The sequence below is a fragment of the Convolutriloba macropyga genome, chromosome 1, assembly GCF_964194025.1.
Source record: "Convolutriloba macropyga chromosome 1, txConMacr16.3, whole genome shotgun sequence".
Classification (NCBI taxonomy): Eukaryota; Metazoa; Xenacoelomorpha; order Acoela; family Convolutidae; genus Convolutriloba; species Convolutriloba macropyga.
Genome location: NC_134468.1, coordinates 25,379,744 through 25,403,495, shown reverse-complemented (window position 1 = coordinate 25,403,495; position 23,752 = coordinate 25,379,744). Strand labels below are relative to the sequence as shown.

Genomic DNA, 23,752 nt, shown 5'->3' with positions numbered 1-23,752 from the left:
CAATTTAAGTGATTTCTACTGCTTTGCAGTTAAAATGTGTGTGCATGTCATTTGTTCTGCTTGTAGGCCAATTGCGTGACTTACTCACTCAAAAAAATGACTTCTGAACTCGCTTAGTGAACTTTAAATTTTATGAACATTTGGTAAAAGGTCAATAGTGTGCATCTAATTAGTGCCAAGTGTATATGCCCTATTTCGCGAGTATTAGAGCCTTGAGTTCTTGATTTCGAATACTAATTTTGAAAAAGCTCCATTAGGGGGTTTTCCTTATAGAGAGTAAGTGTCTCATAAAAATGGCAGTCGGAATCTAACCAAAAAGTCTTGTGGTCTATTAAAGGACTGGTGGTCAATCTGTCTATCTTATTTCTTTAGTTGTTTCAATTCATGGAAAGCCACAATGCCACATTTTCCGGCAATCTGACGGCTATATTTATTGAAAGTTTTTGTATGACCGCTTTTCTGCTGTTTTGGTTCTAGAACATTCATCCGTCTTAAGTGACTTTTTCACGATTGAGCTCTTCTTTCTTGAGTTGTCTAAGTTGCTACCATTCTGAATGTGTATTGCAACAATAAAAGTGATTGTGAGTGGAAGATAGTCAATGCCGTTATATTGAGCTTTGAAGTTAAGATGTGGGACTTGCATCCTGGTTATCCGGGGTTCGAACATCTGTGGGGTAGGTGTTTTTTGCTTCCTCAAATCGTTTCTAAGCTTCGCCCCCTCTAAATTATATTGCCCCCTCCCGCCGTTCGAGAGCAATTTATCTGACGTTAGTTGGTCCATATTTTTAATTGGTGACTCCTCTTTTTAGAGGATGTCAAAATGTTCGGGTCAATCTGCTGAGCAAAAGTCAAAAATAGAAGGGAGTTTTTGTGTAATTTTCACTTATTGAGAGAGCTACAAAATTTGGCTTGACAAATTTTCTAAGCGAGCAGTTTTTTAAGTGCTTTTTATTTCCAGGCAGATCAATTGTTTTATTGATCAATGTATAAAAACGCATTCTCTTCAAAAAATCTCAATCAGGTTTTTTGTCTTTTTCACCATCCGCAGAGGATTCCAGACTGTCAAAGTTTGCTGGAAAATGGCAAAGTGAAAAGATCTCTATTTGTTTACATTTTCCAAACTCCCGCTATGAAGATCACTTTCAGATATAGATCATTCAGTTTTGGATGCTTTTTCAGAAATTATGTATACCATCGATAATTGTTGTATTCGCGTAGGTTTGTTGTATACAAAGAGTTTTTTATTACCTCTGTTGTTTCTTAATTGCTCTCGAACGAAATTTGAAGCGGTTGTTGTGAACGGGATAGTCTTATGCAAAATTTTTGCTTGAGCATCTTGTTTTTGCGAGTGACTTTTTTGTTTTGCGTTATCCAATTTTTCTCACAAGCGCCCTCAAATAATTAAATTGGTGGGAGATACTAAAATGCAAAGGAGAAGTGCGCCAAATTTTGTGTAATTTTCTTGACTTTAATTATCATTTGTTTTTTACTTTTTAATTATTATAATAACACCCTAATGGCGCTCTTTCAATGAAGTTAGTTAACCTCCTCCGATCAAAAAAGACTGCAATAGGTTCGAGTTCCCAGAATTTGTTTGAGGTAAATATTTTTTGTTAATTATTTAATTTTATTAAAACCCCCTCATGACGCCCTTTCAATAAATTTGGTTAACCTCCCCGGCTGCAATAGATTTGAGTTCCCGGAATTGGTTCGAGATAAATATCATTTGTTAATTTTTCTTTAATTATTATATTAACGTTCTGATGACGCCCTTTCAATAAATTTAGTGAGCTCCCCGACTTAAGGCTGCAATAGATTCGAGATCTCAGAATTCGTTCGAGATCAGTTCTTCCGACGTTATTCAGTTATGTTGAATTACTGTTGAACGAAGTTCATAGCAATTATTGTAAATGTGTTGGTCTTTTTAATGCATATTTTCGATTGACCATTTTGCGCTTTTCTTCTAGAACATTCACTGACTTCTCAAGTAATTTTTTCACGCTTTCGTTCTTCATTTTTAATTGATCTCTATTGCCCTCACTCCGAAGTAAAGCTTGTTGCTAATATAAATTGATTGAAGCACAGGGACATTAAGGTTCTAATGGCGCAGTGGGCATTGCAAGCGGTTACGCATCAGGAGGTCAACGATTCGAATCCCGGCGGTGTAAATTTTTCTTTGCTCCCATAAAGAAAAGTTGATCTAGGCTGCGCCCCTGAATTAAATTGCCTCGCCTGTCGTTTAAGAGCAATTCTTCCGACATTTGTCGGTTTATTTGTTGATTGGCGCTAATTTTTTGATGTAAATTGATGAAATTGAATCAGGTTTTGACCTGTTTTTTTGCGTTTTTTGAGCTTATTCATTATTTGATTTTGTTCAGTTTTCAGAACTATTCTATGAGTACTGTGAATAGGATTTAGTCAACATTTGGATTATAGCCTATATGGTGCCATGCTTACTATCACCCAATTTTGACTGGATTGTGTGTGTGTGACGTCGTTTTTTACTCTTAGTAGAGCAAGTTTTCTATTCGCGTGATTAAGTTTTGGTCACACTTACCTCCTTCTCAGGAAGCAAGAGATAAGGTATGCAAGTTATTTCTTTTAAATCCGATATCTCAGCAAAAAGAATGCTGAAATTTTTTTTCTTCGGTTTCTATATTTTTGAGGATGAATGTCTATAAAGCTATCGTAGCTAATTGCTGACAATCTGCCATCTATGTTTTTGAATTTGACAAATGCACTTCTAATGTGTCGATTTTTTCAGATCAACTATTCCAATATGTCGAGGGAGTTCTGAAAGCCTTGCGTTTAAGTTCCATTTGGCTCAAGCGTTGTTTGCGTGCGAGAAGAATTATTCCAACATTGTTCTGTTTAGATCTTAACGTAAATAAATCATCGCAAAAGTTCAAATCATAATTTAGACAAATTTAAATGGTGAAGATGACAATTAAGGAAATTGGTGTGTTTAGTTCATCTATTCTACAATGACCAAATTAAAGATTTCCCCTTGCTGACTGAGGCCCTCAAGTTTTTCAACCATTCTGAGAGTATGGTGCGGACTGCAGTCAGAACGATAACTTTGAGCTGCTTTCGTGTCAATGACAAGGCAACCAGAACATACATTTGTGATAAAATAGCCAACATTTATTTCGCCAATTTGACAAACGACCTGGGGAAATTGGTATTACAAATCAATGAACTGACCTATGGAAAAATAAGGTACTTGATTGTTAAAACTGTCGTTCTGGAGAGTTTGTAACTTCGCTTACGCTAAAACTGAAGACAAGGAGGCTCGGTAATGTGCGTACGCACAATTTTCCAACCCCTATAAGTTCAATGATTAAATTTTTGTCAACTGAAAGGCCGGGTGAAAATTCATCTGATGTAAAAAGCGATGATTCCTTGAAATATTGTAGAAAATTTTATATTCAGTATAGTTAATGTTGTTTATATTCAGTATAGGTTATTTTTTTTCATATATCCAAATATAATTGTCAACTGAAACCACGTCTAGCTTCCTTTAATGGACCAAAGTGAGACAGATGTTTTAATGAGAAAACAATAGAAAGCAATGCAAAATCGGCCAAAAATCAGAGAATTGATTTAGATTCAAAAAGCCTATAATAATCGAAAATTGACAAACTGATAATGTCATTTGAAACATAAATAATTCAAAAGATAAAGAACATCCGCCATTTTTTAAAAGATTCATTGCAGTCATCTAAATCTGAAAAAAAAACAAAAGACCTTGAATTAATATCTGATGGTTAATCGATAGCCAGAATAAATAGCCAGATAAGTCGGAAGTTTGAAATCAAAACATTGTACATCTCATTAATTGCAAATGAAACCCACGTGGGACCGCCTTCAATGGTGCCCACCAATAATAGAAAGAGTTAGCGTGACATTCTATGTGTTCTACGCTCAAAAGATTAGGTGAAGGCATGATGAGCCTATGGTGACCAAAAACAATAAAAAATTACAAAAAGTAAAAAAATACTATCCAAACACTCGGCTCTCATCATTGACCATATTTGACCAGCGAATTGTTTAAGGATTAAGAGCAATTGTGTTTTAAATTTAATGTATTAAGAACAAAATTTTTTGAAAGAAGTTTTTCCGGAACAGGGCTAATTTTCCTAATAAGTTACTTAAATTAATTAGAGTCACCTATTTCTGCTAAATGACAACTTCCTAACTTGTAATATAATGAATGATTTATGTTAAATTGTCTACCTAGCTTCTCAATGGAAAAAAAAGTTTGAATGTTTGACAGAAAAGAACTGATTGAATTTTGGTATATCCTGAAGTATTGTAAAAAAAATTGTCAACTCTCATGGAATGGAAGACCAATTAATGTAAGTGGAGAGAATGAGGAGCACTTGAATTGAAATAGCTGGAATGATTAAAAATTTAATAGCGAAAAATTGTTGAAAATTACTGCTAAAAGGATTAAAACATAGTATGTTAGTATGTAAAATGTAAAATATGCACTTCTAGATAGTTTTTTTAGCAAAAGATGTCGGACAAAGTGGTTAAGCAGATGCCGGTAAAATTGAAGCCAGTTTCATCACGGTCTTTAATTTGAAAATGTTAATACAGTTAAAGTATGGAAAATGTGAATTATTTTCGTGAAAAGTACGGAACAATTGAACAAAAAAATTCAAAATGACCAAATCAACTAAAAGATTCTACGCTCTACCTGATACCAGTCATGTCTTTTTATGTAGACTATCAACCGGTCAAAACTGACTGAACAATAAACAGTTGATTTTATAGTTCTTGTGGGTCTTTCGTTCTCGAAAACGATGAGAGGCTTTGTTATATTTAGGTAGAATAAAGATTTTAAAACCTAACGTGGCGCGACCATTGTTAACTGCTTCATTTTGGGTTGCGTTCTGAATAGCTATCTCTACAAAAGGATCGCAGTTATTGATTTCACTCAAAATGGTCTTTTTCGCGATAATGGTCTTAATGCGATTTTTTGCTTGACCGAATTTTCTTTGTCACCTTTGACATTTCGTCCTGAAAAAGGGATAGGCAGGTAAAGGCCGGAGGGCATTATGTTCTCTTAGAGCCTGGAGGCGCACTAGTCTCTTAGTACGCACTTCGCCGAAAAAATCTGTGACATAAATTCATGGTGTGAAATTTACCTCCTTAACCCCCCCCCCCCCTAACGTACCCCTCCCCCCCCCCCCTTAACGTACCCCCCCCCCCCCCCCTAACGTACCCCTCCCCCTCCCCCACTTCTTCCCCCCAGTGCACTTCCTCCCACTGCCGCCTCCCCGTCATGGTCACCCCGCCCAGCCACCTCAAGCCTCAATTAAGCTAAAGCTAGCCTCCCTAAGCCGCAGCTATCCAACCGCTCGCCAGTCGTTTGAGAGCAAATCGCCCGACGCTAGGCGGTTATATGGGGTTATTTCTTTTATGAATAGCTCCATGATTAGCCTTAAAGTCTCCTTTTGCTAAAAACCAGCGCAGTACCAGAAGATAAGATTTCAGAAGTTCCTATATACATAGCCAGAAGTTATACAAATTATAGACTACCATGAAATTATAGCTCCCAATTATGGTATATTTACCTTGATTGGGGGCGAGGGGATATAGTTTGTGTGACTAATAATCTGGTTGACAATAATGGGAAAGTTGACCTCCATCTGACCTCCGTGAACCTTCAGTTTTTTCAAACTTTCAATTTGTGCGTTTTGAGCAAGGTTACTTTGCAGAAATCACTTTGAAATTCTTGCTTAATATCTTGAACGGTTACGGCGTTCTCGATAAGCGGCAGAAGTTCTTAGTGACTTCAAACAGCGTCTTATAACTTATACTTCTGACTTCATAAGCGGCACACCTGTATTGAGTTAGGATCAAAGTATTGACCACTTCGTTCTGATACCTCAATATTTTTCAGCAACTCATCGATGGATAAATTACGCGATCTTTGCGCAGAACACCTGGACTACCTGTCGTACATCCAAGACATCTACAGACTAGACGTGCCTCGACTCTCAGAAATCATGACGAAGTACCTCCTCACGGGGCTATTACTGCCTCTGTATCTAGTGCCAATTGCTCACTCACAGCGACTCCCTCTTAATGAAAAAGAGCGCGAACGTGGGCTGGCAGGTGATGGGGTTGGTGGCACGACTTCCGGAGGGGGAGACAGTACGCGACCAATATCGATCTCTGTGGCAATGTTCCTCACTTCACATGTACGTATGCTAGTTTTTTAAACAATTTATGAACTGCCGATTTTTGTCCAATAGAGTTACGTAGGTCATTAATATTTAGAAAGTTCAGAGAGTCATTAATATTTAGAAACAGGCATAAGTGCAAATTTTTGTGGCAGCTGTTTTCTTGTCTAACTGTCGTATACACCTTTTTAAACAAAGCATACGTACGCCCAATACTTGCAAGAGTTTTGAGACCGTTACATTTATAGCTCTTTGTTTCGTGATTCAGTGACCATTATTATCAGAAATTCCAAGTTGTGAATGATTGCTTTTTTCCTTATGAAATACATTAATTTGTTGGAAGTCATGTTAAGTTTTCTTGCAGGTGTTTCACATTATTATGTACGAGCCTCTCATAAACACACTGTCACGAATAATCTGCAGTTCGCAAGACGAGCTTTCTTACATATTAAGTGACAAATGTCTCAGCAATTGGTCTCCCAAACTCATCGTTCCGCCAGAAACTATTCCCGAGTTTTTCAACCGACGCAGCTCGGGACGTCTGCGTGACTCCACCAAGTTATGCGATTTCGATCAAATTGTCAAGAAAGATCCCAAAATGCAGTCTAACCTTCTAGAAGTTCCTGGAAGCAATGAAAATGGGACATCCAGTACGACTGTTAGTGAATCGGAGTCAGACTTTGACTTCGGAAGCAACGGGGATTCTACCTCCTCGGACGTGCAGCGTATATCTGCCTCAGTAAATAATATTTCCCTGTTGTCGAATGATTTCGAGGAAAATTTGGAGAGTACTGTAGATGAAAACTCGGAAACCACCAATCACAAAGAGACAATCTCATTAGGCGGGACTGTATCCCAGACACACTCGCCACAGCTGTTGCCGCCATCACCTGTTTTGAATGATCCAATCACAGCTGAGGTGGTGAAGGTCATACAAAGCAGTGGTGACGAAAGTGATACATTTCCTGGCCCCAAATACATTTCTTTAGCTGATAGGTTGGTTTTTTTTCCAAACCAAATTAAGGTAAAACGTTGAAATTAAGAAGAACGTAAGTTTAATATGAGCACGCATGCTAAATTTGAGAATGCAGATTTTATTCCATGGCAAAAGCAGAGAATGAGAAAACTAAAACTGTATTTTAATTCCTCGTTTCAAGGGGCGCAATTTCTTATTAATTGATGTTGAGATCTGACCGAAGTTTAGAAGCTGATCGTTGTAAAATAAACAAACGAGGTTTCCGAACTAAACATATGAGATTGTTCTAATCTTTTAAAAAAGAATTAAGGTTTATCAGACCAATGCTCAAGATTTATGTCTTTCTTTCAAAGCAAAGGAGAAAATGTTTATTTGTAGACCGTTTCTGTCCGAGATCTTCTACAGTTTGAACTGCAAGGTGGTCAAGTGTGGCATTCCTCCTGTGGATTCATCCAAATCGAAGTCCAGAAGTTCGATTTCCGCGGATGAAGTAAATGACCAGAACTGTCTGTTGTCTGTCATTTTGCTGCTCGCATTGTTCCAAAACCCTGCTTGTGATCAGATAGTTCTAGAGCGTATATACTTGCCTACTCAGCGTGTTAAGGTAAATATGCATTTCAGATTTCTCGAGGGCAAGAAATAAGTAGGATACTCTATTTTAAGTAGAATAATAAATCTGGAACTCCTGAACAGAAAATAGATATCTTGAACACTGGTTTGTATCTGTAATCTGGTTCTAGTTGAATAATGGATCTGCAATTATTAGTTTTTTAAATCTGTGTGAAGTGATTTCCTAAATTTATTTTGCCTCTAGTTATGTTTTAGTTGAAGTATCAGTACAACTGCAATTTATTCGAATATCTATTGGATGTGTTGACCCTTGCCTCCTCTGCAGGTCAGTGAATAAACACTTCTCTATATTATTAATTGATCTCGAATGAAGTTTGAAGCAATTATTGTAAACGTGTGTCCTTTTTAATTCAAAATTTTCTCTTGACCGTTTTTGCGTTTTTGTTCTAGAACAATCTTTTACTTCTCACGTGACTTTTTCAAGCTTGTCTACATATTTGAGTGATCGCAAATGCTCCGATTCCGAAATAAAGTTTGTTACTAAAATAAAAGCGACGATAAGCTATGGAATTACAATGGCCTGATATACGAGTGGTTACTGCTTCTGTCGAGAACTCTGGAGGCCGGTTGTTCGAAAATCTCCCTAGTGGGAATTTTTGCACCCATAAAGAAAAACTAGCAAGCCCGTAAAAGCAACCCAAAGAAAACTGATTTTTCCTGAATAAGCGGACCACTGTAGACAGGATTAAAAAATCGTTTAGATTTAGAAGAACCGAGACAATCTGAAATTTTTTAGCATTTCAGAAATTGGTCAATATCACTTTTTTAGTTTTAATTTGCTTTGGCAATGTGTCATAGCCTCGAGCAATCCTTTGGTGTGAAATGGAACCAAAGAACCTTGAGACAAATTTTTCTTTGTTTCAGTTTTTAATCTCTTCCAATAAACTGATACGCAGTTTTTTTGCTTTTAAAATGTTTTGAAACAGAGTTGGGATCGGAATAGATTTGACTCTAGAAGGTGAATCGATATTTGAGGAAACATGATTTAAATAAGTGTATACAGAACACTGTATTCTTGACCGTTGCTTTCTTTTATACCGCCCGGCATTCTATTTTTCTAGTTATCTGATAAACTGTACACCGCAACATTTTTTGTTTTCAAAAAAATCTACTTGAAGATTTGTAAGACACCAAGGAGAATTTTTGAATTGGTTGTTATAGTGCTCACAGCTGACTCCCCTTTACCAAGAGTTTCGATCGGAAAAGATCGACAGAGTTTAGGGGAGTCGAGTTTAGGTATGCTCACTCCCCTTTGACAGAGTTTCGATCGGAAGATTTGATTCTCGAGGGTTAGATATTTGATGAAACTTTATTTAAACACGTGTATACAGAACACTGTTTTTGTGTCTTGGCCGTTGTGTCGTTTTATTCCGCCCGTATTTCTATTCTTCTAATCTATTGATATACTGTACACATCAAGCTTTTATGTTTTCGAAAAACTCTACTTGAAAAGATTTTGCAGAGTAAGTAGATTTTGAATCGGCTGCTATAGTGCTAAGAGCGGACTCTTCTTTACCAAGCCAATAGCGCACACTAATCATTGCTGAAAAAACTGCAAAATTTGAAACCCTTTTTTTCAATGCCTTTTTTGTCAATTCCTTGGCAACTTTTTAACGTTTTAAACTTGTTCGGTTTTCGAATGATAGATTTTTTCGATAACTGTGAAACCGACTTGCAGGCAACATAGTGGGAAATTGAGAAATGATGTACACAACGCGGAAATTATAAAACTGGTAGTTGCTTCCTATTAGAGCTAGATTGCAATATTATGGGTCTTTTGGGCTTTCAAAATGAGGAAAATCTAAACGATAGCAAATTATATCCTTTCCGCAAGTGTTCTCAATCGTCGACATTCTGAGGCTGCACACGAATAAATTCACAGAGTAATTGGTAACAGAGATTTCAACTTAACTTTTGTTCTTTTTTTATGCGCCATGATGAGAATTTAAGCGTAGTCATGCTGGTCTAAAGAAATTTTTTGTTTCGTTGCCTTCTGTATCTAAAAGAAAAAATGAAAAGAAGATGTGGAGCTCAATTATACTCAGTCGGTCAGATTTTAAAAATAGGAAAAAAATCGGTTGTACGAGAGGTTGAAAAGAAGGAGTGAGAAAAGAATACCGCAAAAAATAAAGATATTGACCGAGGTAAAAGGTGCACGAGTCTTGCCGAGAACCAGATTATTTGTCTCATTGTGTTGTTTTACTATTTTTCTGTAGGTTTTCGCGTCCCCTCTTCACGTTTGTCGAAAGGTTTTGTTGTTTTAATTTGGAAAAATTTTCTTGCGGTTTTCTTGAAAGCTGCAAAATCTTGTAAAATTTTCCTTAGTTCTGTGGAGCGATCTGATTTTTTCGGTTTCTTCTCTTTCACATGAAAGAAAGAATATCAAGTCAGAAAGAGAGAGAAACAGACTAAAAAAGAGACAGACAGAATTAAAGATAACCAGGCCTGGTCTCAAAATTGGAACCAAAGAACCTTGAGACAAGTTTTTCTTTGTTTCAGTTTTTGCTTTAATCTCTTCCAATAAACTGATACGCAGTTTTTTTGCTTTTAAAATGTTTTGAAACAGAGTTGGGATCGGAATAGATTTGACTCTAGAAGGTGAATCGATATTTGAGGAAACATGATTTAAATAAGTGTGTACAGAACACTGTATTCTTGACCGTTGCTTTTTTTTATACCGCCTGGCATTCTATTTTTCTAGTTATCTGATATACTGTACACCGCAACATTTTTTTTTCAATAAAATCTACTTGAAGATTTGTAAGACACCAAGAAGAATTTTTGAATTGGTTGTTATAGTGCTCACAGCTGACTCCCCTTTGAAAACTGACTCCCCTTCAAAAAATAGACTCCCCTCTAGACGAGTTTAGATCGGAATAGATAACTCAACTTCGACAGTGTTTAGGGGAGTCAGAGTTTAGGTATGCTCACTCCCCCTTTGACAGAGTTTAGATCGGAGGATTTGATTCTCGAGGGTTAGATATTTGATGAAACATGATTTAAACACGTGTATACAGAACACTATTTTTGTGTCTTGTCCGTTGTTCATTTTTATACCGCCCGTATTTTTTTTTCTAATCTATTGATAAACTGTACACCTCAAGCGTTTGTTTTCGAAAAACTCTACTTGAAAAGATTTTGAAGAGTAAGGAGATTTTGAATCGGCAGTTATAGTGCTCAGAGCGGACTCTTCTTTACCAAGCCAATAGCACACACTAATCATTGCTGACAAAAAACTGCAATATTTGAAACCCTTTTTTTCAACGCTTTTTTGTCAATTCCTTGGCAAATTTTTAACGTTTTAAACTTGTTCGGTTTCCGAACGATAGATTTTTTCGATAACTGTGAAACCGACTTGTAGGCAACATGGTGGGAAATTGAGAAATGATGTACACAACGCGGAAATTATAAAACTGGTACTTGCTTCCTATTAGAGCTAGATTGCAAAATTATGGGTCTTTCGGGCTTTCAAAATGAGGAAAATCTGAACGATAGCAAATTATGTCCGTTCCGCAAGTGTTCTGAATCGTCGACATTCTGAGGCTACACACGAATAAATTAACAGAGTAACTGGTAAAAGAGATATTTCAACTTAACTTTTCTTCTTTTTTTGCAGCATGGTGAGAATTTAAGCGTAATCATGTTGGTCCAAAGAAATTTTTGATGTTTCGTTGCCTTCTGGATCTAAAAGAAAAAATGAAAAGAAGATGTGAAGCTCATTTATACTCAGTCGGTCAGATTTTAAAAATAGGAAAAAATGAGTTGTACGAGAGGTTGAAAAGAAGGAGTGAGAAAAGAATACCGCAAAAAATAAAGATTTTGGACGAGGTAAAAGGTGCACGTGTCTCGCCGAGAACCAGATTATTTATCTCATTGTGTTGTTTTACTATTTTTCTGTAGGTTTTTCGCGTCCCCTCTTCACGTTTGTCGAAAGATTTTCGTTGTTTTAATGTGGAAAAATTTTGCGGTTTTTATTGAAAACTGCAAAATCTTTCTTTTAAAATTTTCCTTAGTTCTGTGTAGCGATCTGGATTTTTCGGTTTCTTCTCTTTCACATGAAAGAAAGAATATCAAGTCAGAAAGAGAAAGAAACAGACCAAAAAAGAGACAGACAAAATTAAAGATAACCAGGCCTGGTCTCAAAATTGGAACCAAGGAACCTTGAGACAAGTTTTTCTTTGTTTCAGTTTTTGCTTTAATCTCTTTCAATAAACTGATACGCAGTTTTTTTGCTTTTAAAATGTTTTGAAACAGAGTTGGGATCGGAATAGATTTGACTCTAGATGGTGAATCGATATTTGAGGAAACATGATTTAAATAAGTGTGTACAGAACACTGTATTCTTGACCGTTGCTTTTTTTATACCGCCTGGCATTCTATTTTTCTAGTTATCTGATATACTGTACACCGCAACATTTTTTTTTTCAATAAAATCTACTTGAAGATTTGTAAGACACCAAGAAGAATTTTTGAATTGGTTGTTATAGTGCTCACAGCTGACTCCCCTTTGAAAACTGACTCCCCTTCAAAAAATAGACTCCCCTCTAGACGAGTTTAGATCGGAATAGATAACTCAACTTCGACAGTGTTTAGGGGAGTCAGAGTTTAGGTATGCTCACTCCCCCTTTGACAGAGTTTAGATCGGAGGACTTGATTCTCGAGGGTTAGATATTTGATGAAACATGATTTAAACACGTGTATACAGAACACTATTTTTGTGTCTTGGCCGTTGTTTCTTTTTATACCGCCCGTATTTTTATTCTTCTAATCTATTGATATACTGTACACCTCAAGCTTTTATGTTTTAGAAAAACTCTACTTGAAAAGATTTTGAAGAGTAAGGAGATTTTGAATCGGCAGTTATAGTGCTCAGAGCGGACTCTTCTTTACCAAGCCAATGGCGCACACTAATCACTGCTGACAAAAACTGCAAATATTGAAAGCCTTTTTTTCAACGCCTTTTTTGTCAATTCCTTGGCAACTTTTTAACGTTTTAAACTTGTTCGGTTTTCGAATGATAGATTTTTTCGATAACTGTGAAACCGACTTTCAGGCAACATGGTGGGAAATTGAGAAATGATGTACACAACGCTGGTACTTGCTTCCTATTAGAGCTAGATTGCAAAATTATGGGTCTTTCGGGCTTTCAAAATGATGAAAATCTGAATGATAGCAAATTATATCCTTTCCGCAAGTGTTCTCAATCGTCGACATTCTGAGGCTGCACACGAATAAATTCACAGAGTAATTGGTAAAAGAGATATTTCAACTTAACTTTTGTTCTTTTTTATGCGACATGATGAGAATTTAAGCGTAATCATGTTGGTCCAAAGAAATTTTTGATGTTTCGTTGCCTTCTGGATCTAAAAGAAAAAATGAAAAGAAGATGTGAAGCTCATTTATACTCAGTCGGTCAGATTTTAAAAATAGGAAAAAAATCAGTTGTACGAGAGGTTGAAAAGAAGGAGTGAGAAAAGAATACCGCAAAAAATAAAGATTTTGGACGAGGTAAATGGTGCACGAGTCTTGCCGAGAACCAGATTATTTATCTCATTGTGTTGTTTAACTACTTTTCTGTAGGTTTTTCGCGTCCCCTCTTCACGATTGTCGAAAGGTTTTCGTTGTTTCAATGTGGAAAAATGTCCTTGCGGTTTTTTTATTGAAAACTGCAAAATCTTTCTTGTAAAATTTTCCTTAGTTCTGTGGAGCGATCTGATTTTTTCGGTTTCTTCTGTTTCATAAGAAAGAAAATCAAGTCAGAATGAGAAAGAAACAGACCAAAAAAGAGACAGACAGAATTAAAGATAACCAGCCCTGGTCTCAAAATTGGGTTTCTTATCTTTTCTCGAAATTGTTGCGTTCGTTGCGCTCATATGTGTTAGATGTTAGGTAGATAATTTTTTTTAAAAAAATAAGCTTAGGTAAAAGATATAGCGCAAGAAACGGTCAAAGCAAAAAAATAGACATTGAGTCATAAAAAGAAAAACCGGCTTCGTCGCATTTTTTTCTCGGTCGCTTCAGTTTTCCGATCTTTTCTTAAAAAGTGTTGCATTTACTCTGCTGATCTTTCTCTGTTGTCTGGATTTTAAAAGAATTATTTTAAATTGAAGGAAAAAGAAATGAACAAATAAATTGAGGGACAGAAAAAAGGTCTCAGGTGCTTGTCAGAATCAATTTTTTTTCTCTTTGATTTGGTTTTGCAATCTTTTTGGAGATTTTTCCATCCAATTTCCGCATTACATTTTAACAACGTGTTTCGTTTTGTACGTAGTAGCCATTACTTTTTTATCATCAGGTACGCAACTACCCCTCTCATTGATTCTCCTCAGATACAGGTACTCCTACTTAAGCAAATACCTCTCACAAATTTTCGTCGTTTAATCGGAGTGGATAAATAGAGGTAATTGCGAGGTTTTTGTAATTTCGAAAAAAAAATAATTTCTGATTAGTAATTTAGTTTCTCTCAAGCAAGGTGTCGCAATTTTTTTAGTCCTGTAGGTCATATAAGATTTGTCGTCTGACCACTGTCCACACTTGACTTCTTGGGTTTGCATGTTAAATTACTCTCAAATAGAGTATAACTCAGCCTGGTGTACTTGGTGGAAGTTAACTGCAAAAATTGTAATGGAAAGTGAGCCTAAATTGATTCAATTTTGAATTGCTCGCAAACAAAATTTGAGGTATTTATTGTAGTCTTGTGTTTTTGTACAAAAAATATAAAATTTGTCCTTGAGGATTTTGAAAATATATCAGAATGTTCTTTTTAATAGCCGAAGCCATAGCAGAGGACATAATGGCTTTCTCTGTTTTTTATTCAAAGATTTTGAATAGTATTAGGTTGCTGTCTTTTTATCTTTTTATAGCTGTAAGCTGAGCGGAGCGATATTGGTTTTGTATTGGGCGCTTTTTTAAGATCTGTTCAAACATTTGCATGATTTTTGAAGTCAAATTGGAGTGATGATTTTGGTCATGTTGAAACAGGAAGTGGACTGAAAATGCTAGTGGTTTTGTAGCTTGAAATTTTTTCTTTCTATTGTTATAGCAGAATTCGAATTTGATTTCGAAAAATTAGCCTTCTCTATTTTGATTTTTTGTTCACGTGTGGCAATTTGTTATCTGCTTTTACTGTCGTTTCGTTTTTAGCGGATTTTTTTTCTAAATAGTTTTCGCAGTTCATTCTAGGTCTAGTTTTTTGTTTGTTAATGAAAATGCTTTGAATTGTTGGCCAGGACTAGTCCTGCTATGTTTTTTTCGTCAACAGGATTTTTGTAACGAACATATGACGTCACAATCACTTCAAATCTGCTTTTTGCTCATGCAATTTCAACTGAATTCTGCTTTTTGCTCATTTGCTCATGCAATTTCAACTGAATTGCGTGAGTGACGTCATTTTTGACTCTTAGTGGAGAATGTTTTTGTTCATTAGCGTGATTAATTTTTTGGTAGTTGCGGGTAGCAAATAGAAGCAGCAATATGTTAAACATATTCCTAATCAAAATATAACATCTAAGCGTTTTTAAAAAGAACTTTCTGTTTTCGTCTGTTTGTTTTACTATGTTCGTGAAACTTCAGATCTTCATAACTATTGCGGCTATTTTCTGGCAATCTGCCGCTATGTTGTTTGATTTGACTTATCGTCCTGGGAAACCCCGGGACCTGGGAAACCCCAGCTATAATGTTCGATTTGACTTATCGTCCTGGGAAGCCCGATGGACTCGAAAAGCCCAAGGGCATTAAATCTCTATGTAGCGCTCTTTGAGCTGCCGTCGGCTCTGTGTACGCTTCAACGAAGAAACTTCACTCACTGAAACAGAACTTCACGGTATGATGGAAAATTCAAATTTTGTTAGGTTTTAATTTTGACCGTCCTCTTAGCTTAAGCCAGCTACAACCAAAGGCGATCCCACGACTGATATTCGAAAGCAGATCGTCCGACGGCTTTCGTTTTATGTTTAATAGCCGCTCTCATCTTCTCAGCCGGCTATTATTGCGCTCGTATTTTTATACTTCGTCAAACTTTTTTTCGCTTTACCATTTTGCCGATTTTTCGACATTTTGCGTGAAATCTTTTTGACTTCTCTAGGCTAGTTTCTCTCTTCTCTCATTCTGCTTAAAATGAATTTGAACATCAGTTGCTCAGCAAAGCAATTCAAAATGAACAGAGTCGGTATAAAAAATTGAAGTCAGAAATAGAAACGGGATAAACCCATAAAGCCCAATTTTAGATGCCCGCTATTTGAACGTCGTTCCTATAAGTCTTAGTTACCACCTCTAATGCTTATTGGTGTTGATTGTAGCCCCTGTAGCCTCTCTCTAAGAAACAGAAGTATGTTCAACTACGAAATGCCATCAAAATAAATCGGACTTAAAAAATATTTTTGTACAAAAATCTTTTTTTTTTCAATATATTCTATTCGTTCAATCCCAATCATGCTTATTGGAATCAACGGCGGCTATTTTCCGGCAATCTGCCGGGTATGTTTTTTAATATTAAATCTTGTGTTGTAAATAAAAACATTGTTGATTCCTTTGAGTATGCACTATATAATACAAAACATAGTTTAAAGGCAATGTGGTGTTAAGAATTTTAATTGAAAAAGCACGTACTGAGAAGGTTTAAAATTGTATTGCATTTGCGATGTGTCAAAGATCTACCTCTGATTAAAGCACTTGAATCAATTTAAAACTTTCTGTGCGCTGCAAATTTATCTCTGTTTAAGGCACTTGAAACAATTTAGAAATTCCTGCACTGAAACACTTTTTTGATTCACTGCCCTACTTTTATTTGTGAACAATTCGTCTGATATTTGTCGGTTGTTTTTCTATTCGATGATGAAAAGAGCAAAGGTTTGAATTTATGCGGGCGCTGATACATTTCAATTGTCGTTTGGTTTTAAGAAACAAGACGTTGCGGTTGCAAACTTGTATTTTTGGGAGTAAAAATGTAGACCCATTTAACTTTTTGAATTTTTCATTTCTTTTTATTTTGTATATGCAAAAATGCGGAGGTGTCTAGTGTGCTGTTAGATTTTAGAATGTAAGAGTTAGGGTGTTCTTTGTAGAACTGTTTTTTTAACTATAAGATTGAGTGTGATGCTCTTTCATTTTTAAGATGCAGATACTTTTAAACCTTTTTCTGACGTTTGGTTTTTAGTGAAGTCATTTAAAAAAAAAGATTTTATGGATTTCAATTTATTCTGGACCTGTTATGGCCTGCTATTACAAACAAAATTTTTAGCAATTATTTTAGTACTGTGCGCTTTTTATGCGATTTTTCGCTCGGCCGTTTTTCGTCTGGCCCTTTTCACTTCTGGTCCTCAAAAACGGGATTAAAAAGGTAAAGACGGGAGGGCATCAAGTTCTCTTAGAGCCTTAAGGCTCACTAGTCGATAAGTGTCTAAGTATGTGATTCACCGATGCAGAGACATTTAAGAGACATAAATTCATGTGAAATGGGGTTCTTAGAATTTGAAGTCTCCCCTCTTTAAACCCCCCCCCCCTCCCCCCACCACTCCACATCATTACTCCCGTAACAACACAAACTCACCCCCCATTAAGATAAAGCAAGCCTCCCTAAGCCGTCCAGATAGATACTGACAAAGACCACAGCTCGCCAGTTGTTTAAGAGCAATTCGCCCGACGTGAGTAGTTTGTTTTTTCTCTTGATCTTGGATTTTGTATCCACTTAACAAGGCGTTCAAATGTTTTTCGTACCTATTATTGTTATGAAAAGGAAAATTTCTTGTCAAGCAATCTGCAAAATCTGTTCATAAAGTTGGCTTTATAAGTCTTAATTTGTAAATGGTGTTGATCAGATATTGATTTTTCTGTTTCGACATTTCAGATTTTATTGGCAGTAAAAATTTGGAAGAAGTGGGTTTCTTGTCCAGTTGATTTAAAACTTGAAGATTGGATTGAGGAAGTGTATTTTCGGGTGATTCGTATTTAGTTTTTTTTTGCTAGCATTACGTGCCCTGAGTAAAAACAGAAACATAACTTCGACCTCAAACCAACGCGGTATACATTGACTGGTGACGATTTTGCCCTTTTTAGAATTTAACCTTCATTTCAAATTTTTCATAGTTTGAGTTTTTTATATGTGTAATTGTACTTCTTTCTGTTTTTATTGAGTAAATATGTTTTAGCAGGCGTTGATTGTAAATTTTCAGTGAATTGGTGCAAAAATAGAACAAAACAAGTTTTGCTTTTAGTCCATTTTTGCCGTAAAGGTTTTTTTTTGAAACGCTAATGCATCATGTAGTTGGCCTTGTATTCAGGTTGAAAGATATGTCTTTAAGCTAAAAATAAGGAAGGCTTAGGCTCAGTCTGTTGATTAAGTTTTAGATTTCGCTGCTTTTGAGTTTCTGATTTCTTCTAGCGATGTTTCAGTGTATTAGCGGGAAACGCGTTCACCTGTTTGTTTGTCACCTTCAGATTATTTGATAAGCATTCAGTATTTAAGCACCAGAGATCATGAGCACCAGAGAGAAGTTCCACGAACATTGAGAACATGTAATGGTTAATTTTTTCACGCCACTTTTTGACAGACAGCGATGTAGATGGCGACTTTTTGGTAGTTATTAATAGCCGCCCTCATCTTCTCAGCCGGCTATTATAGCGCTTCTATTTTTTTTACAATTCAAAGAATTTGAATTGTATTGGGGCGCTGTCTTTTTTACGACTCGAAGAGGAGTATTGGAGAAGTCCCTTTTTTGCAACTCGAAGCGGCGTTATGCTTTTCTTTTTTTTTCATAAATGAGCGAGCTAAAAGGAAAAATTCTGGGAGTGGATAAAGCTTGAAACAGTTGCTTTGGTGAACAAATTCGAAGAGCGGAGAAAAGGGCGTTTTTTTGTTCATACCTTCTTTTGTAACAGCGAGAAATCGAAGTGTGAACAAGTTTTCGTCGAGCGAGAAGTTTTTGCTCTTCACGTGCGTTTATTAAACTGTTTTTTAGTTTAAAATTTTTTTTTGTCTAAAAGGTTATTGTAAACTAAGGTGATATATGGTTTGTTTTGATAGCTTTTCCAAGCTTTTTGGTAATTAAAGGGAGTTTTACGCTAATATGGAGATTTTCGAGTATTTGGAGGATTTTTAGGCTATTGAAATTTTTTTTGGTGCAAAGCAGTGTTTTAAAAATAAAATTCGACAGAAAATTGAAAAATTCTTGACAATTTTTTGCCTTTTCTCAGCCTTTTCTCTTTCTATAAGTTTTGGTTGTTAGAGGGCTTATTATGGCCTGTTTTTTGTGTGTGGGTAATTAACTGTTTCGATTACATGAAACAAAACTTTTTTGTATTTGTACTTGCCCTGTATGAAAAGCAGTTAATTTTTATTTTTGATACACATTTTTCTGGCTAATTTTTTTTGTTTGACTACAGATTGTTATTTTCTCTGCTTTCATGCGCTCTTGCCGTTTGTACTAGTTACTTGAAAATCGAGGGATTCGAGTCGTTTCCGGAATTCTTCGGCTATGTTTTTCAAGCACTGTTATATGCTAGAAGCATCACATGTCACCGAAAGTCATACGAGTTTTAAATCAAAGATGATTGTATGGAATGTAAAAAGGCCGTAGTAAATGGGTGTATGAATGGGCAAAGATCTGTGCCTATTGCCACTATTGTCAACCATCAATTCTAAATAAAATATTTGATTACAAGATTTGTCTCTGCGTTCCCATTAATCGAAAAATTGGACTCAACATTTTGCTGCATGAAGTTGCAGAAAAAGGGGTCTGCCTTTGAAGCTGTAAGGTTTGGGTCGAAACGAATTAGCTTTCTGGGAATCTTTGGTCAATGCGGGCTCTAATTGCCTCAGAACTATATGAGAACTATATACGTTTCCCAGAACTATATATGAGAACGTATACTTAGTGGTCTATGTGAGTTAGAATATGAATCCTGGGTATGTTAGAATATAGTTTTGGGAGGCCTGAGGTAATTAGTGGTCAAAATAGAGGGTGTTTGAGCCCACGGACGAGGTTGAATTGCCAATTGCTTCCCAAGTTTTTAAGTGTCTTGGCCGGTGGTTTTCAATTGAGCTAAAGAAAAATTTAAGTTGTAATTGGTCAATGCGGGCTCTAATTGCCTCAGAACTATATGAGAACTATATACGTTTCCCAGAACTATATATGAGAACGTATACTTAGTGGTCTGTGTGAGTTAGAATATGAATCCTGGGTATGTTAGAATATAGTTTTGGGAGGCCTGAGGTAATTAGTGGTCAAAATAGAGGGTGTTTGAGCCCACGGACGAGGTTGAATTGCCAATTGCTTCCCAAGTTTTTAAGTGTCTTGGCCGGTGGTTTTCAATTGAGCTAAAGAAAAATTTAAGTTGTAATTGGGCGTCCTAGTATTTACCAAGAAGATTGCCGGAGGTCGTCTACGGACCTTTGCAAAAAGTTTTCTGAATGTTTCGCTCGATTTTTTTCACCATAGTAGACATTTTTAAAAAGTGCAAAGTAGCTGTTAAAAATTTAACATTGTGCGCGAGAGAACCTCAAATATAATGCTGTTGCTCATCTAAGGTATTGATTTTTGGCATCAAAATTGGCGCATCATTTGGCGCTAGGTGACTAAAATTTTTTCCAGACATACTTTGTGTCTAATCCGACTACAATTAGTTGTCAAATTTGAGCAGGCTTTGAAAAAAATTGGCCAATTTTGTTGCTCTATCATTTCAAGGGGCAGTCAGGGGAGTCAAATCCTGGGTTTTTCCGGCAGTACTTGAGCTGAGTCCCTCACTTCATGTTTAAATATTTTTTTATCAGATTGAGTTGCCAGAGGTTTATGTAGTTTGAGTTATTTTGTTATCTTTCAGAGATGCGGATCAGAAGTGTGACAATTGAGATGACGTGCTGTCTGCTGCGACAAATAGTTGTTTGTGATGTGGATCCGGCATCAATCGAACAGCAGCAAAGTAAATTGGATTCACTGGCAGAACTGTCTGGTAGCCAATCAGTAACCAACATGTCCACGGCCAATTCGACCACCTATTACTTCATCACTGATCAACACTTGGCGTCTTTAGAGGTCAGTTAAATTTTCTGTTAAAAAATAACCGAGTTGAGCATCATCTTGGACATAATAAATAGTTATACAATTGATGTGAACATTTGCGACGATGTTATTTTTGCTCTGATGCAACAAGTGGCCTCAATCCAAACCCTGCACATCGTTCAGGGTGTAAGGGCCCCGTGCAGCGGAAGACCTCCCTCCCATCGTTGCCTCCAATCCCCCCCACTGTTGCCCCACATCACCCCTCCCCCGCTGCGCTCACCTCACGCACCTTCAATTAAGTTAAAGCTAGCCTCACTAACGTTAGTCGGTTATGTTTTAATATTAAATTCATCAATCCATCTACGTTTGGATTTTTTATTTCGCTGTTATGTTCATCGTTTTGCTATATTACAGCTCTACATTGCCTGCCATAGGTTTTTCTGGTAATCTGCCTGGTCTGATGACATTTAAGTTGACTGTCATTAATAGCCGCCTTCAGCCTCTAGCACTGTCCTTTTTACAATTTGAAGAATTTGAGTTGCATTAGGGTGCTGTCTTCGAGATCTGTTCATACATTTTCATGATATTTCAAGTAAAATTGAAGTGATGATTTTATTCACGCTGAAATAGGAAGTGGAACAAATAAGCAATTGGTTTTGCGGGGTGAATTCGATTCGCTGAAATTTCAAAGTAGAATGAGAAAACAATGTTTGAACAAAAATTCGCTTTCTCACTAATGGTTTTTTGATCACATGTGGCACTGATTTTTACTGTTTTTCAATTTTTTCATTCTGATTTTTCTAAATGGCTTTCCCAAGCCATTCATAGTCCATTCGATGTGTATTTTTTGTTCTTTAGTCAATGAAAATTCTTTGAATTGTGTCAGGACTTGTCATGCTATGTTTTCTCATTGCTCTCGAGGTTTGAAGCAACTATTGTAAATGTGTTGGTCTTTTTTCTGCATTTTTTTAATTTTGCAAACTTTTGATTTTTGCATGTGTTTGTTGTGCATTTTGTTGTCTTATCGTTCAAGTCCAATGAAACGTCTGCTAATGAGGCATAAATGAATCTAATTTGTAGCTTGAGTTCATACCTAAAGATTTCATGACCTGACGCTATTTCTTCTAAAAAAAACAATGGTGGATCTTGCTCTGCCCCTTTTGTTGATTTTCTTGTGGTTTTGTTGATTAGTCTCATTAGTAACTTTTCTTATTGCCCGTCTAGTGCAGTTTATTCTTTCGACTTAGAAGACTTAGTTACCAGTTGTTTTGTTGTAGAAGTGTTTCAGTAGAAATGTTATTTCAGTAAAAAATGTTTTACTGAATTTTTGAATTTCGCCTTTATTAGTTTTCTGTTTGTTCTTTTTCACCTTATGGAAGCTAAAAGGATGGTTTTTTTTAAATTGTATCTTATGCTGCTGATAAAGATTTTGTTATATAGTTATGTTTTTTTGAGGCCACTAACTTCCAAAAAAATTCATTTGCCAACTTTGGTTCTCGCGCTTTTTTATGTTGTCTATTGATTTGGGCAAGGTTTTGTATGGTGCACGCATTCTAAGGATGGTGATGCGTTAGTGTCAACAGTTATATAAAGTGTTGTTAATGTGGATGGCCTTTACGACACTAGTTTTTTTGAAAAATTAATATTTGTAAACTGTTTTTTTTGTAATCAGATTTTTTTGTATACTTTTGCTCTTCTAAAGCCATGCTTTGTTGACTAACAAAGTTTGATGTTGCTCGAAAAATTTTGTTGTTTTGGCCATCTGTGCTTTAAGTTCTTTGGATTGCTATTCAGGTCTTACTGACTTATTTGTATTAAGAAAATCGTATCAATTTCAACCTGCTGTCGTGTAACACTGTAATAATTTTTGACTGTTATAGAGCTTGAAAGAGTCGTCATGTCTGTCGTTGAGAAGATTTTACAAGAGCGAGGACATGTTTTTGGATCTGTTTGAAAGCGAGCTGGAAACCTCCAAGGTATGCATTTTTTCAAAAACATTTAAACATTTAATGGCAAAAATAATCAAATAGATAACCAACCACTCGATGACTAAGCATGTCGTTGCTAATTTTGTGTTAAACTATTTACCTATAAAGACATAAGCACTCAGTTGTGTAAACATGGACTCCAAGGACTGAAATTGCAGAAAGCAAAAAAAAACGATCTCATCGTTATTTTTTTGCATATTGTTCAGAATAAGAGAACGACAGTTGCTCGAATTATCCAAGATGCCCCAATAATCCTACCACCTGTCTCTACTCCACTGAGTGGCATCTCTGCCAATAAACGACTGCCTTGTGGAGAAATGGAGCTGACTAAGCTGGCCATGGGATGTTTCTTTGAGCTGAGGAATCTGTCTTTGGAGTTGCAGAATTGTGTGGATAATTTGTTACCATTGGCAAAAGAATCTGATCTGGTCAAGGAGGGAGATAGACTGAATTTAAGTTAGTAGTTTAGTTTACAAATATTTGAACTGAAATTTGTCAGATGATGATGGGTTCTTACTTGTTGCCTCTTTCAGGTAACAGCGACTTACTGGGCTGCAAAGTAATTACTAAGTCGGGGTGAGTTTTTGAATTTTATCAAATAAACATGATTAAGAAGGGGATTTTAAGAGTAACTTGGATTTGATATTTTCAGGACTGATGAAAGATTTCTCGTGGTAGGCAAGTACCAGTTGATGTTTGTGGAGCCAGACTACAGCACACTTGGATGGGGAATCGTCAAATTTACCGGACCGCTGCAGGTAAACTTCTAAGACAACTCGGTTGCATTTTCTGCTGGTAAACTTCTATGACAACTCGGTTGCATTTCTGGTCCAAAAATGAAAGCTATTAACGATAATAAAGTAGCTGATCTCTGTAGAATTGGCTGCACAGCTTTTCTTTTAACTCATGTTAATGAAATGGAGGTTTTGGACATCAATTTTCTGAATGTGTATTTTTAATAGCCGCGTC

At 36.3% G+C, this 23,752-nt stretch overlaps 1 protein-coding gene across 5 annotated transcripts in view; it reads left to right on the top strand.

Moving 5' to 3' along the window:
* Positions 1-23,752, top strand: part of LOC142337094 (protein CLEC16A-like) — a 107,628-nt gene that overhangs the window by 4,284 nt on the left and 79,592 nt on the right. For all 5 annotated transcript variants that reach the window (XM_075386202.1, XM_075386175.1, XM_075386211.1 and 2 more), the window contains exons 5-14: positions 2,970-3,219; positions 5,912-6,212; positions 6,559-7,190; positions 7,549-7,774; positions 7,996-8,065; positions 20,617-20,828; positions 22,676-22,771; positions 22,990-23,239; positions 23,317-23,359; positions 23,436-23,541. In XM_075386202.1, the coding sequence (XP_075242317.1) occupies positions 2,970-3,219; positions 5,912-6,212; positions 6,559-7,190; positions 7,549-7,774; positions 7,996-8,065; positions 20,617-20,828; positions 22,676-22,771; positions 22,990-23,239; positions 23,317-23,359; positions 23,436-23,541 (2,186 nt within the window). The remainder of the gene's footprint in view (positions 1-2,969; positions 3,220-5,911; positions 6,213-6,558; positions 7,191-7,548; positions 7,775-7,995; positions 8,066-20,616; positions 20,829-22,675; positions 22,772-22,989; positions 23,240-23,316; positions 23,360-23,435; positions 23,542-23,752) is intronic.